Raw genomic sequence first — 15,486 nt, forward strand, 5'->3', positions numbered from 1 at the left:
GGGGACTGAGGATGCACCCTTGTGGGTCCCCCGTGTTGAGGATCAGTGTCGAGGAGGTAATGTCCTGGGGGCAGCCCGTCAGGAAGTCCAGGACCCAGTTGCATAGGGAGGAGTTCAGACCCAGGGCTGTGAGCTTTGTAATGAGCTTATAGAGCACTATGGTATTGAAGGCCGAACTGTAGTCAATGAACAGCATCCTCACATACATTTACATTTTAGTCATTTAGCAGACGCTCTTATCCAGAGCGACTTACAGTTAGTGAGTGCATACATTATTATTTTAATTTTTCATACTGGCCCCTCATGGGAATCGAACCCACAACCCTGGCGTTGCAAACGCCATGCTCTACCAACTGAGCTACATCCCTGCCGGCCATTACCTCCCCTACCCTGGACGACGCTGGGCCAATTGTGCGCCGCCCCATGGGTCTCCCGGTCACGACCGGCTACGACAGAGCCTGGATTCGAACCAGGATCTCTAGTGGCACAGCTAGCACTGCGATGCAGTGCCTTAGACCACTGCGCCACACACATTCCTTTTGTCCAGGTGGGTAAGGGCAGTGTGCAGTGCAATGGCAATTTGTCTGTGGATCTGTCAGGGCGGTAGGCGAATTGGAGAGGGTTGAGTGTGTCGGGGAGGGAGATTGGTAAGACAATCTATTTAATCATTTTTTAAATTCAATCTAACACAACAAAATGTGGAATAAGTCAAGGGGTATGAATACTTTCTGAAGGCACTGTAGAATCATGAGAATCGCAATACATATCGTATCGGCACCTGAGTATCGTGATAATATGGTATCGTGAGGTCCCTGGCAATTCCCAGCCCTAATAGATTGCACTTGGATTACTGTTACAGTGCAAATTGGATTCGTTCCCACATTTCTTGATTTTTATTAATTTTTTTAATGTGGGGGGGGGGTATTATTTTTGTACTTGTTTGACATTTTACTGCATTGTTAGGAGCTTGTAACATAAGCATTTTGCTGCACCCACTATAACATCTGCTAAACTGTGTATGGGACCAATAAACTTTAATTTGATGACTTTTATTTGATATCACACAAAGACACACAGGTGGCATTGTGCAATATTGAGAAGGCAGTAGGTGAGTTGAGTTATTACCGCGTCTATCTCGTTGAGAGCCTTCCACTGCTCGTACGGCACAGACACTGCCTCAGCTGTCTGGATGGTCCTCTTCATCTGGCTGGTCCACACCTTCAGATCACTGATTTCCTGAGACTTGATGAACTGGCCCAGATACTTGGCAAACTGCACAGGGAACAATCAACACAAAAGAGAGAAAAAAAGTAATTAAAATATGTAAACCTATTCAATATTAAAGAAATGAAAAGTAGAATATGTAAGGTAGAGATGGAGTCTAGGGATAGAGTTAGCCGTACCTCCTTGCCCCTGGGTGAGAGTCCAGAGTCTCCTCCAATGCAGCCCTTGACATTGAGGTCACTCTCTCCATGGCGACACAGGTAGATGGAGCGTGGCGTGATGTGGATGTTCATGAGGTAGTAGACGATCCGGCTCTGGATGTGGTCCTGGACCTGGTTCACCAGGTACCTCCGGCCCACGTCCATGATCTTGATGTAGGATAGATCCCTGGGAGAGAGGGCGCGAGGGACAGGCCAGAGAGCTTTAGGAATCCCGTACTTTACAAGAGAGAACACCTCTTAGAAACAACATGCATTGAAACCAGCTTTAAAATGATTCACAGATTAAAGGACAAGCAACATAATTGACTTTTGTAATTGGAAATGTGATAAATTATTTTCATGTATTTGACAGACATGATTACCCTGTTTCTAGCTCCTAGCCAACAAGCAGAAATTCGACTTCCAGGCCTCCCGAGTGGCGCAGCGGTCTAAGACACTGTATCACAGTGCTAGAGGTGTCACTACAGACCCGGGTTCGATCCCAGGCTATGTCGCAGCCGGCCGCGACCGGGAGACCCATGAGGTGGCGCACAATTGGCCCAGCGTCCTCCGGGTTAGGGGAGGGTTTGGCTGGCCGGGATGTCCTTGTCCCATCGCGCTCTAGCGACTCCTTGTGGCGGGCCGGGCGCATGCACGCTGACTTTTGGTCGCCAGCTGTACAGTGTTTCCTCCAACACATTGGTGCGGCTGGCTTCCGGGTTACGCAAGCAGTGTGTCAAGGAGGAGTGCAGCTTGGCGGGGTCGTTTTTCGAAGGACGCATGGCTCTCGACTTTCACCTCTCCCGAGTCCGTACGGGACTTGCAGCGATGGGACAAGACTGTAACTACCAATTGAATATCACGAAATTGGGGAGAAAATGGGGTAAAAAGTACCAAAAAAATGTAATAAAAAAAAAAAAAAATTTTTACTTCCCTGACCTGGATCCTTTGTTTAAACTTCCCGAGGCAGCTCTATTCATCCTGGGAGCTACACCAAAAAGCTGACGCCGGAGAAGAGGTAGAAGGAGAGGGGCCCTAGTCAGACTCATGCGTCATGTATACCATCAAATCAAATTTTATTTGTCACATGCGCCGAATACAACAGGTGTAGACCTTACCGTGAAATGCTTACATACAAGCCATTAACCAACAATGCAGTTCAAGAAAGAGTTAAGAAAATATTTACTAAATAAACTAAAGTAAAAAATTAAACAATAAAATAACGATAACAAGGTTATATACAGGGGGTACCGGTACCGAGTCAATGTGCGGGGGTACAGGTTAGACGAGGTAATTTGTAAAGTGACTTTGCATAGATAATAAACAGCGAGTAGCAGCAGTGTAAAACAAAGGGAGGGGGGAGGTCTCAATGTAAATAGTAAGGGTGGCCATTTTATTAATTGTTCAGCAGTCTTATGGCTTGGGGGTAGAAGTTAAGGAGCCTTTTGGTCCTAGACTTGGCGCTCCGGTAACGCTTGCCGTGCGGTAGCAGAGACAACAGTCTATGACTTGGGTGAACGGAGTCTTTGACCATTTTTTGGGCCTTCGTCTGACACCGCCTAGTATATAGGTCCTGGATGGCAGGAGGCTTGGCCCCAGTGATGTACTGGGCCGTGCGCACTACCCTCTGTAGCGCCTTATGGTCAGATGCCAAGCAGTTGCCATACCAGCCGGTGATGCAACCGGTCAGGATGCGCTTGATGGTGCAGGTGTAGAACTTTGAGGATCTGGGGACCCATGCCAAATCTTTTCAGTCTCCTGAGGGGGAAAAGGTGTTGTTGTGCCCTCTTCACGACTGTCTTGGTGTGCTTGGACCATGATAGTTCATTGGTGATGGGGACACCAAGGAACTTGAAACTCTCAACCCGTTCCACTACAGCCCCATCGATGTTAATGGGGGCCTGTTCGGCCCACCTTTTCCTGTAGTCCACGATCAGCTCCTTTGTCTTGCTCACATTGAGGGGGAGGTTGTTGTCCTGGCACCATACTGCCAGGTCTTGACCTTCTCCCTATAGGCTGTCTCATCGTTTTCGGTGATCAGGCCTACCACTGTTGTGTCATCAGCAAACTTAATGATGGTGTTGGAGTCGTGTTTGGCCACGCAGTCGTGGGTGAACAGGGAGAACAGGAGGGGACTAAGCACGCACTCGTGAGGGGCCCCAGGGTTGAGGATCAGCGTGGCAGATGTGTTGTTGCCTACCCTTACCACCTGGGGGCGGTCCGTCAGGAAGTCCAGGATCCAGTTGCAGAGGGAGGTGTTAAGTCCCAGGGTCCTTAGCTTAGTGATGAGCTTTGTGGGCACTATGGTGAGCTGAGCTGTAGTCAATGAACAGCATTCTCACATAGGTGTTCCTTTTATTCAGGTGGGAGAGCGCAGTGTGGAGTGCGATTGCGTCATCTGTGGATCTGTTGGGGCGGTACATCCACGCTTCAGAGTATATTACTTTCTAACTTTCAGTCCCTGGAAAATAAAGTAGACAAGCTCAGGGCAAGGATCTCCTTCCAGAGAGACATCAGTGACTGTAACATACATGACTCTCTCCGGATATATTGTCCCTGTTCATTCAGCCAGCGGGGATCTCAGTCCATTGCGCAGACATGAAGAAAGAACTCTCTGGGAAAAAGAAAGGTGGATGGGTTTGTTTCATAATGAACAACTCATGGTGTGATTGTGGTAACGTACAGGAACTCAAGTCCTTTTCTTCTCCCGATCTGGAATACCTCACCATCAAATACCAACCACATTACATCCAGAGATAATTTTCTTCGGTCATCGTCACTGCCATGTATATTTCCCCCCAAGCCAACACCTCAACAGCTCTCAAGGAACTATACTGGACTATGTGCAAACTGGAAACCGTATATCCTGAGGCCGCATTTATAATAGCTTGGGACTTTAATAAAGGAAATCTGAGGAAAACGCTTCCGAAACTATCAACACATCTCCTGTGCTACACGGACACTGGATCATTGCTACTCTCCCTTCAGACATGTCTACAAGGCCCTCCCCCGCCCTCCATTCAGCAAATCAGATCACGCCTCCATTCTGCTCCTCCCCACCTATAGGCAGAAACTTAAACAGGAAGCTCCCGTGGTAAGGACAGTTCAATGTTGGTCTCACCAATTGTAATCTAGGCTTCAAGATTGTTTTGATCACGCGGACTGGGAAATGTTCCGAGTCGCCTCTGAGAATAGTATCGACGTATACACTGACTGGGTTCATCAGGAATTGCATAGAGGAGGTTGTTCCCACTGTGACGAATTTAACTTATCCCAAACAAAAAATGTGGATAGATGGCAGCATTCGTGCTAAACTGAAAGCATGAACCACCACATTTAACCATGGCAAGGTGACAGGGAACATGGACGTGTACAAACAGACCAGCTATGACCTCCGTAAGGCAATCAAAGAGGCAAAACGACAGTACAGGGACAAAGTGAAGTCGCAATTCAATGGCTCAGACACGAGATGTATGTGGCAGGGACTCCAGACAATCAAGGATTATAAAGGGAAAGCTAGCTACATCGCGGACACTGACGCCTCGCAACCGGACGAGCTAAACACATTCTTGGCCCGCTTCGAGGAAAACAATATCCAGCCACCGACACGGGCCCCCAATGCTAACGAGTACTGTGTGCTCTCGTTCTCCGTGGCCGACGTGATTAAGTGTTAACCCTCGCAAGGCTGCTGGCCTAGACGTCATCCCAAGCCGTATCTTCAGAGTATGTGCAGACCAGCTGGCTAGAGTGTTTACGAACATATACAATCTCTCCATATCCCAGTCTGTTGTTCCCACTTGCTTTAAGATGTTCACCATTGCTCCTGTACCCAAGAAAGCGAAGGTAACTGAACTAAATGACTATCGCCCAATAGCACTCACTTCTGTCATCATGAAGTGCTATTGAGAGACTAGTTAAGGCCCATATCACCTCCACCTTACCCGACACCCTAGACCAGTGGTCACCAACCGGTCGATTGCGATCGACTGGGGGATCTTCAAGGCATTCCTAGTCGATCACCAAACATTTCTGTAGAAAAGCCAACGTTAAAGCTAATCATTTCCATTTGTGCGGAGCAAGTAATACAACTGATCTATTTTGTTATCATAGCTTGAGATTTGAAATATAATATAGGTTGAGAAAAACAATATTGGCAGGCCAATATGCTCTTAAAATGCATTAGGCCTACTGCACAAACCTCATTCCTACCGCACGGTTTTTATTAGGTTGTTGCATAGGCTTACAAGTAATGTTTCTGTTGACTCAGAAAAGGTTGGTGACCACTGCTCTAGACCCACTACAATTCGCATATGTCCCCAACAGACCCACGGACGACGCAATCGGCATTGCACTGCACACTGCCCTATCCCACCTGGGCAACAGAAGTACCCATGTAAGAATGCTGTTCATTGACTACAGCTCAGCCTTTGACACCATAGTGCCCTCCAAGCTCATCACTAAGCTCAGGGCCCTGGGTCTGAAGCCCTCCCTGTGCAACTGGGTAATAGACTTCCTGACGGGCTGACCCCAAATGGTGAAGGTAGGCAACAACACCTGGACGGAGTCTGAGGACAAAGTGAGGGAATGATTTCTGAGAAATTGAAGATAGACCACAGGAAGATTGAGGTGGAGCGTGCTCACAGGACTGGAAAACCCACAACCGGCCCAGGTGACAGGCCCGATAGTGGTCAAGTTCCTGAGGTTCAAGGACAAGGTAGCTGTTCTGGAAAGAGCCAAGAACTTGAGAGGAACGTATATCTTCCTCAACGAGGACTATCCTGAAGCTGTGCGCCAGAAGAGGAAAGAACTTATCACAGCCATGAAAGCTGCCAGAGCGCGTGGGGACATTGCTTACATCCGCTATGATAGGCTAATTGTCCACCCTCCCTCCCAGAAGCCTCGAAGGGATGAGAGCCAAGCCTATGGGTTCGTAGCTTCATCCCCACAGCACACACACACCAATTGATTAATGGACTGCTGAATGTATATTTTTCTCTCTTTGTTCGCTCTTTTCAGTATTATGTCCATCTCTGTTAAGCTACCCAGGAAAGGGCTGAAAATAGCCCATATTAATGTAGCCTTATAAATAAGGTTCATGAAATCAATAACATTCATATATTAGCCATTTCTGAGACTCACTTAGATAATTCATTTGATGATACAGCAGTAGCAATACAAGGATATAACATTTTTAGAAGAGACAGAAATGCTTATGGGGAGGTGTTGCTATATATATATATACACATACACATACAGTGGGGAGAACAAGTATTTGATACACTGCCGATTTTGCAGGTTTTCCTACTTACAAAGCATGTAGAAGTCTGTAATTTTTATCATAGGTACACTTCAACTGTGAGTGACGGAATCTAAAACAAAAATCCAGAAAATCACATTGTATGATTTTTAAGTAATTAATTTGCATTTTATTGCATGACATAAGTATTTGATACATCACAAAAGCAGAACTTAATATTTGGTACAGAAACCTTTGTTTGCAATTACAAATCATCGTTCCTGTAGGTCTTGCCCTCAGCAGGGATTTTGGCCCACTCCTCTACAGACCTCCCAGAACCTTTTCGCACAGACTTCAAGATCTTGGAGACTGGCTAGGCCACTCCAGGACCTTGAGATGCTTCTTACGGAGCCACTCCTTAGTTGCCCTGGCTGTGTGTTTCGGGTCGTTGTCATGCTGGAAGACCCAGCCACGACCCATCTTCAATGCTCTTACTGAGGGAAGGAGGTTGTTGGCCAAGATCTCGCGATACATGGCCCCATCCATCCTCCCCTCAATACGGTGCAGTCGTCCTGTCCCCTTTGCAGAAAAGCATCCCCAAAGAATGATGTTTCCACCTCCATGCTTCACGGTTGGGATGGTGTTTTTGGGGTTGTACTCATCCTTCTTCTTCCTCCAAACACGGTGAGTGGAGTTTAGACCAAAAAGCTATATTTTTAGCTCATCAGACCACATGACCTTCTCCCGTTCCTCCTCTGGATCATCCAGATGGTCATTGGCAAACTTCAGACGGGCCTGGAAATGCGCTGGCTTGAGCAGGGGGACCTTGCGTGCGCTGCAGGATTTTAATCCATGACGGCGTAGTGTGTTACTAATGGTTTTCTTTGAGACTGTGGTCCCAGCTCTCTTCAGGTCATTGACCAGGTCCTGCCGTGTAGTTCTGGGCTGATCCCTCACCTTCCTCATGATCATTGATGCCCCATGAGGTGAGATCTTGCATGGAGCCCCAGACCGAGGGTGATTGACCGTCATCTTGAACTTCTTCCATTTTCTAATAATTGCGCCAACAGTTGTTGCCTTCTCACCAAGCTGCTTGCCTATTGTCCTGTAGCCCATCCCAGCCTTGTGCAGGTCTACAATTTTATCCCTGGTGTCCTTACACTGCTCTCTGGTATTGGCCATTGTGGAGAGGTTGGAGTCTGTTTGATTGAATGTGTGGACAGGTGTCTTTTATACAGGTAACGAGTTCAAACAGGTGCCGTTAATATAGGTAATGAGTGGAGAACAGGAGGGCTTCTTAAAGAAAAACTAACAGGTCTGTGAGAGCCAGTATTCTTACTGGTTGGTAGGTGATCAAATACTTATGTCATGCAATAAAATGCTAATTAATTACTTAAAAATCATAATGTGATTAGCTGGATTTTTGTTTTAGATTCCGTCTCTCACAGTTGAAGTGTACCTATGATAAAAATTACAAACCTCTACATGCTTTGTAAGTAGGAAAACCTGCAAAATTGGCAGTGTATCAAATACTTGTTCTCCCCACTGTGTGTGTGTGTGTATATATATATATATATATATATATATATATACAGAACAGCCATATCCCTGTAATGCTTAGAGAAGATCTTATGTCAAGTGTTATTGAAATGTTGTGGTTGCAGGTTCACTTGGCACATCTAAAGCCTTTTCTTTTGGGGTGTTGCTATTGGCCACCAAGTGCGAACAGTCAGTATCTAAATAATGTGTGTGCAATGCTTGACTTGATAGTGTATGTGATGTATACAGAGAGGTCTACTTTCCTGGAGACCTGAATATTGACTGGTTTTCATCAAGCTGTCCGCTCAAGAGGAAGCTTCTTAGCGTTACCAGTGCCTGTAATCTGGTTCAGGTTATTAATCAACCTACCAGGGTGTTTACAAACACTACAGGAATAAGATCATATTTTTACTTATACTGTAGAACTTTGTTCTAAAGCTGTATCCGTACCCATTGGATGCAGTGTTCACAATATAGTTGATATATCCAGGAAAGGCAAAGTTCCAATAGCTGGGCCTAAAATTGTGTATAAGAGATCATCCAAAAGATTTTGCTCTGACTCTTATGTGGATGATGTTACAAATATTTGTTGGTCTGATGTGATTAATAAGGAGCATTTAGACGCTGCACTTATTGAATTTATGAAATTGCTTCTTCCAATTATTGATAAACATGCACCTGTTAAGAAACTGACTGTTAGAACTGTTAAGGCTCCATGGATTGATGAGGAATTGAAAAACTGTATGGTTGAAAGAGATGGGGTAAAAGGAGTGGCAGGTAGCTTAGTGGTTAAGAGCGTTGTGCCAGTAACCAAAAAGTCGCTGGTTCTAATCCCCGAGCCGACTAGGTGAAAAATCTGTTGATGTGCCCTTGAGCAAGGCACTTAACCCTAATTGCTCCTGTAAGTCGCTCTGGCTAAAATGTAATGTAATACGTAAATGTAAAATGTAAATGTAATACATCTTGCTGCACATCTGACTGGCTGACTTACTGCAAATTGAGAAATTATGTGACTAAACTTAACAAAAAGAAGAGAAACTGTATTATGAAGCCAAGATCAATGACAAAGAATGATGGGAAAAAACTTGAGTACTTTAAAAGAAATTATGTGCAGAAAGACAAATTCAACTCCATCTATCATCAAATAAGATGGCTTATTCATCACAAAACCATTTGATGTTGCCAATTATTTTAATGATTACTTCATTGGCAAAGTGGGCAAACTTAGGCAGGAAATGCCAACAAACAGTGAGCCATCGTATTCATGCATAAAAAAACAAATAATGAAAGAAAAGCATTGCAAGTTTGAATTTTGTAAAGTTCGTGTGGGAGAGATGGATTTGTTTTTGTTATCGATCAATAAATGACAATCCTCCTTGCATTGACAACTTAGATGGAAAGCTACTGAGGATGGTAGCTGACTCTATAGCCACTCCTATCTGTCATATCATTAAATCTGAGCCTAGAGGAAAGTCTTTGTCCTCAGGCCTGGAGGGAAGCCAAAGTAATTCCGCTACCCAAGAGTGGTAAAGTGGCCTTTATTGTTTCTAACAGCAGACCTATAAACTTGCTGCCAGCTCTCAGCAAACTGTTGGAAAAAATGGTGTTTGACCAAATACAATGCTATTTCTCTGTAAACAAATTAACAACAGACTTTCAGCATGCTTATAGAGAAGGGCACTCAACATGTACTGCACTGACACAAATTACTGATGATTGGTTGAAAGAAATTGATAAGAAGAAGATTGTCGGAGCTGTACTGTTAGATGTCAGTGCAGCCTTTGATATTATTAACCATAACCTGTTGTTGAAAAAACGTATGTGTTATGGCTTTTCAACCTCTGCAATATCCTGGATTCAGAGCAATCTATCTAATAGAACTCAGAAGGTTTTCTTGAATGGAAGCTTCTCTAATTTCTAACATGTGAAGCGTGGTGTACCGCAGGGCAGCTCTCTAGGCCTTCTACTATTTTCTATTTTTACCAATGACCTGCCACTGGCATTAAAACAAAGCATGTGTGTCCATGTATGCTGATGATTCAACCATATACGCATCAGCAACCACAGCTAATGAGGTCACTGAAACCCTTAAGAAAGAGTTGCAGTCGGTTTTGGAATGGGTGGCCAGTAAAAACTGGTCCTGAACATCTCTAAAACTAAGAGCATTGTATTTGGTACAAATCATTCCCTAAGTTCTAGTCCTCAGCTGAATCTAGTAATAAATGGTGTGGCTATTGAACTAGTTGGAGACTAAATTACTTGGCGTTACATTAGATTGTAAACTGTCATGGTCAAAACATAGATTCAATGGTTGTAAAGATGGGGAGAGGTCTGTGTGATGCTCTGCTTTTTTGACACCACACTCCAAAAAGCAAGTTCTGCAGGCTCTAGTTTTGTCTAATTTTGATTATTGTCCAGTCTTGTGATCCACTGCTGCAAGGAAATACCTAGTTAAGCTGCAGCTGGCCCATCTTGCTCTTCATTGTAATAAGAGGGCTGATATAAATACTATGCATGCCAGACTCTCTTGGCTAAGAGTTGAGGAGAGACTGACTGCATCACTTATTTTTATAAGAAACATTAATGTGTTGGAAATCCCAAATTGTTTGCATAGTCAACTTACACACAGCTCTGACACACACTTACGCCACCAGACATGCCACCAGGGGTCTTTTCATAGTCCCCAAATCCAGAACAAATTCAAGAAAGCGTACAGTATTATATAGCGCACATTATTGCATGGAACTCCGTTCCATCTCATATTGCTCAAATAAACAGCAAACCTGGTTTCAAAAAACAGATAAAGCAACACCTCACAGCACAACGCCTCTCCCCTATTTGACATAGATCATTTGTGTCTATGTATTGATATGTAGGCTACGTGTGCCTTGAAAAAAAATGTATGTAGTTCTGTACTTGTCTATGTCATGTTTCCTGTTTTGTGTGGATCCCAGGAAGAGTAGCTGCTGCTTTTGCAACAGCTCATGGGGATCCTAATAAAATACCAAATACTTGCGCCACGCTTATCCTCAACACGGGGGCCCCACAGTGTGTGCTCAGCCCCCTCCTGTACTCCATGTTTACCCATGATTGCGTGGCTACGCACGTCTCCAACTCAATCATCAAGTTTGCTGACAACACAACAGTGGTAGGCCTGATTACCAACAACGATGAGAAAGCATACAGGGAGGAGCTGAGAGCCATGTCGGAGTGGTGCCAGGAAAATAACCTCTTCCTCAATGTCAACAAAACGAAGGAGCTGATCGAGGCCTACAGGAGACAGCAAAGAGAGCACACCCCCATCCACAAGGCCGCAGTGGAGAGGGTCAAAATCTTGAAGTTCCTCGGCGTGCACATCACTGACAACCTGAAATAGTCCCTTCACAATTGCACTGTCAGCAACCGCAGGGCTCTCCAGAGGGTGGTGCGGTCAGCGCAACGCATCACTGGGATCACACTGCCTGCCCTCCAGAACATCTACAGCACCCAGTGTCACAGGAAGGCCAAGAAGATCAAGGACCTCAGCCACCCAAGCCACGGCCTGTTCATCCCGCTACCATCTAGAAGGCAGAGACAGTACAGGTGCATCAAAGCTGGGACAGAGAGACTGAGAAACAGCTTCCATCTCCAGGCCATCACTGTTAAACAGTCACCAGTACCGCACAGTACCCTGCCCTGAACCTTAGTCATTGTTCTAGCCAGCTACCAGCTGGTACTCTACCCTGCACCTTAGACTGAAGCCCTACAGTGCATTCGCCAAGTTTAAAGGGAATGCTTGCCGTATCTATTGAATATAACGTAACTGCAGTATAAATAATGAATCATGTATTGAGCACTATTATGACATTGATGTTGTGTAAAACTAATGTTAGAAACCTATTGTGATCATGTTTGAAAGCATATATCTGAACGTCCAATTGTTAGCCTAGCCTCAACTTAACTGCAGTAATGGTTCAGTCCAAGCTGGGTAGGGCTCCATGGACGTTTCAGCTGGGCATTTGAGCTCAGATGGTTGGTTGGTTAACGGCTTGTACTGAGGCTGTGGAGACTTTGTATACGTTTATTCTTTCTTTGTTCTAATTAATTACGCTTTCTTTTGTCATTCTCATATCCCGGGATCCTTAATGTTACATTTGTTATTATTTTAGTAACCCTTTTTGTTCTTAAATCCACCACCTCTTTTGTACTGGACCTATGGCATTGTGCTTACATCCTTCTCAAAGCACCGTCACCTTTAAAGGTTATTCCACTAGCCACAAACACATCCCTACTCAGTGGTGGTGCTACTGGGATCCCCACACCCACTTTACATATACAGTTGAAGTCAGAAGTTTACATACACTTAGGTTGGAGTCATTAAAACTTGTTTTTCAACCACTCCACAAATTTCTTGTTAACAAACTATAGTTTTGGCAAATCAGTTAGGGCATCTACTTTGTGCATGACACAAGTAATTTTTCCAACAATTGTTTACAGACAGATTATTTCACTTATAATTCACTGTATCACAATTCCAGTGGGTCAGAAGTTTACATACACTAAGTTGACTGTGCTTTTAAACAGCTTGGAAAATGTCATGGCTTTAGAAGCTTCTGATAGGCTAATTGACATAATTTGAGTCAATTGGAGGTGTACCTGTGGATGTATGTCAAGGCCTACCTTCAAACTCAGTGCCTCTTTGCTTGACATCATGGGGAGAAAAAAAAAAAATCTGCCAAGACCTCAGAAAGAAAATTGTAGACCCCCACAAGTCTGGTTCATCCTTGGGAGCAATTTCCAAATGCCTGAAGGTACCACGTTCATCTGTACAAACAATAGTACGCAAGTATAAACACCATGGGACCACGCAGCCGTCATACCGCTCAGGAAGGAGACGTGTTCTGTCTCCTAGAGATGAACGTACTTTGGTGCAAATAAATCCCAGAACAGCAGCAAAGGACCTTGTGAAGACGCTGGAGGAAACAGGTACAAAAATATCTATATCCACAGTAAAACGAGTCCTATATCGACATAACCTGAAAGGCCGCTCAGCAAGGAAGAAGCCACTGCTCCAAAACCGCCATAAAAAAGCCAGACTACGGTTTGCAACTGCACATGGGGTCAAAGATCATACTTTTTGGAGAAATGTCCTCTGGTCTGATGAAACAAAAATAGAACTGTTTGGCCATAATGACCATCGTTGTGTTTGGAGGAAAAAGGGGGACCTTGCAAGCTGAAGAACACCATCCCAACCGTGAAGCATGGGGGTGGCAGCATCATGCTGTGGGGGTGCTTTGCTGCAGGAGGGACTGGTGCACTTCACAAAATAGATGGCATCATGAGGAAGGTAAAGTATGTGGATATATTGAAGCAACATCTCAAGACATCAGTCAGGAAGTTAAAACTTGGTCACAAATGGGTCTTCCAAATGGACAATGACCCCAAGCATACTTCCAAAGCAAAATGGCTTAAGGACAACAGTCAAGGTATTGGAGTGCCCATCACAAAGCCCTGTCCTCAATTCTATAGAAAGTTTGTGGACAGAACTGAAAAAGCGTGTGCGAGCAAAGCCTACAAACCTGACTCAGTTACACCAGCTTTGTCAGGAGGAATGGGCCAAAATCCTACCAACTTATTGTGGGAAGCTTGTGGAAGGCTACCCGAAACGTTTGACCTAAGTTAAGCAATTTAAAGGCAATGCTACCAAATACTAATTGAGTGTATGTAAACTTCTGACCCACTGGGAATGTGATGAAATAAATAAAAGCTGAAATAAATCACTCTCTACTATTATTCTGACATTTCACATTCTTAAAATAAAGTGGTGATCCTAACTGACCTAAGACAGAGAATCTTTACTAGTATTAAATGTCAGGAATTGTGAAAAACGGAGTTTAAATGTATTTGGCTAAGGTGTATGTAAACCTCTGACTTCAACTGTATATACTGTATTCTAGTCCTATGTAACTACTGCTGTACACACCTTTTCTATTAATATACTGTATTTACACACAATCTATATATACAGTGCCTTCGGAAAGTATTCAGACCCCTTGACTTTTTCCACATTTTGTTAGGTTACAGCCTTCTTCTAAAATTGAATAAATTGTTTTTTTCCCCTCATCAATCTACACACACAATAGCCCATAATGGCAAAGCAGAATAAGGTTTGTAGAAATGTTTGCTAATTTATAAAAAAGGAAAAAATGGAAATATCACATTTACATAAGTATTCAGACCCTTTACTCAGTACTTTGTTTAAGCACCTTTGGCAGCGATTACAGCCACAAGTCTTATTGGGTATGATGCTACAAGCTTGGCACACCTGTATTTGGGGAGTTTATCCCATTCTTCTCTGCAGAGCCTCTCAAGCTCTGTCAGGTTGGATGGGGAGTGTTGCTGCACAGCTATATTCAGGTCTCTCCAGAGATGTTCGATCGGGTTCAAGTCCGGGCTCTGGCTGACTCAAGGACTCAAGGACTTTCAGAGCCTTGTCCAGAAGCCACTTCTGCGTTGTCTTGGCTGTGTGCTTAGGGTCGTTGTCCTTTTGGAAGGTTGAACCTTCGCACCAGTCTGAGGTCCTGAGCACTCTGGAGCAGGTTTTCATCAAGGATCTCTTTGTACTTTGCTCCGTTCATCTTTCCCTCGATCCTGACTAGTCTCCCAGTCCCTGCCACTGAAAAACATCCCCACAGCATGATGCTGCCACCACCATGCTTCACCGTAGGGATGGTGCCAGGTTTCCTCCAGACGTGACGCTTGGCATTCAGGCCAAAAAGTTCAATCTTGGTTTTATCAGACCAGATCATCTTGTTTCTTATGGTCTGAGTCCAAGCGGACTGTCATGTGCCTTTTACTGAGGAGTGGCTTCCGTCTGGCCATTCTACCATAAAGGCCTGATTGGTGGAGTGCTGCAAAGATGGTTGTCTTTCTGGATGGTTCTCCCATCTTCACAGAGGAACTCTAGAGCGCTGTAAGCGCGACCATCAGGTTTTTGGTCACCTCCCTGACCAAGGCCCTTCTCCCCCGATTGCTCAATTTGGCCGGGCAGCCAGCTCTAGGAAGAGTCTTGGTGGGTCCAAACTTCTTACATTTAAGAATGATGGAGGCCACTGTGTTCTTGACGACCTTCAATGCTGCCTAAATGTTTTGGTACCCTTCCCCAGATTGTGTCTCGACACAATCCTGTCTCGGAGCTCTACGGATAATTCCTTCGACCTCATGGCTTGGTTTTTGCTCTGACATGCACTGTCAACTGTGGGACCTTATATAGACAGGTGTGTGCCTTTCCAAATCATGTCCAATCAA

The 15,486-nt window shown here is 44.6% G+C and overlaps 1 protein-coding gene across 3 annotated transcripts in view; it reads right to left on the bottom strand.

The window, feature by feature from the left end:
• Nucleotides 1–15,486, bottom strand: part of LOC121574974 (6-phosphofructo-2-kinase/fructose-2,6-bisphosphatase 4-like) — a 66,066-nt gene that overhangs the window by 17,810 nt on the left and 32,770 nt on the right. For all 3 annotated transcript variants that reach the window (XM_041887688.2, XM_041887689.2, XM_041887687.2), the window contains exons 8-9: nt 1,404–1,611; nt 1,126–1,272 (exon numbers count right to left, since the gene is read on the bottom strand). In XM_041887688.2, the coding sequence (XP_041743622.1) occupies nt 1,126–1,272; nt 1,404–1,611 (355 nt within the window). The remainder of the gene's footprint in view (nt 1–1,125; nt 1,273–1,403; nt 1,612–15,486) is intronic.

Source organism: Coregonus clupeaformis, chromosome 10, assembly GCF_020615455.1.
Source record: "Coregonus clupeaformis isolate EN_2021a chromosome 10, ASM2061545v1, whole genome shotgun sequence".
In the NCBI taxonomy this organism is placed as follows: domain Eukaryota; kingdom Metazoa; phylum Chordata; class Actinopteri; order Salmoniformes; family Salmonidae; genus Coregonus; species Coregonus clupeaformis.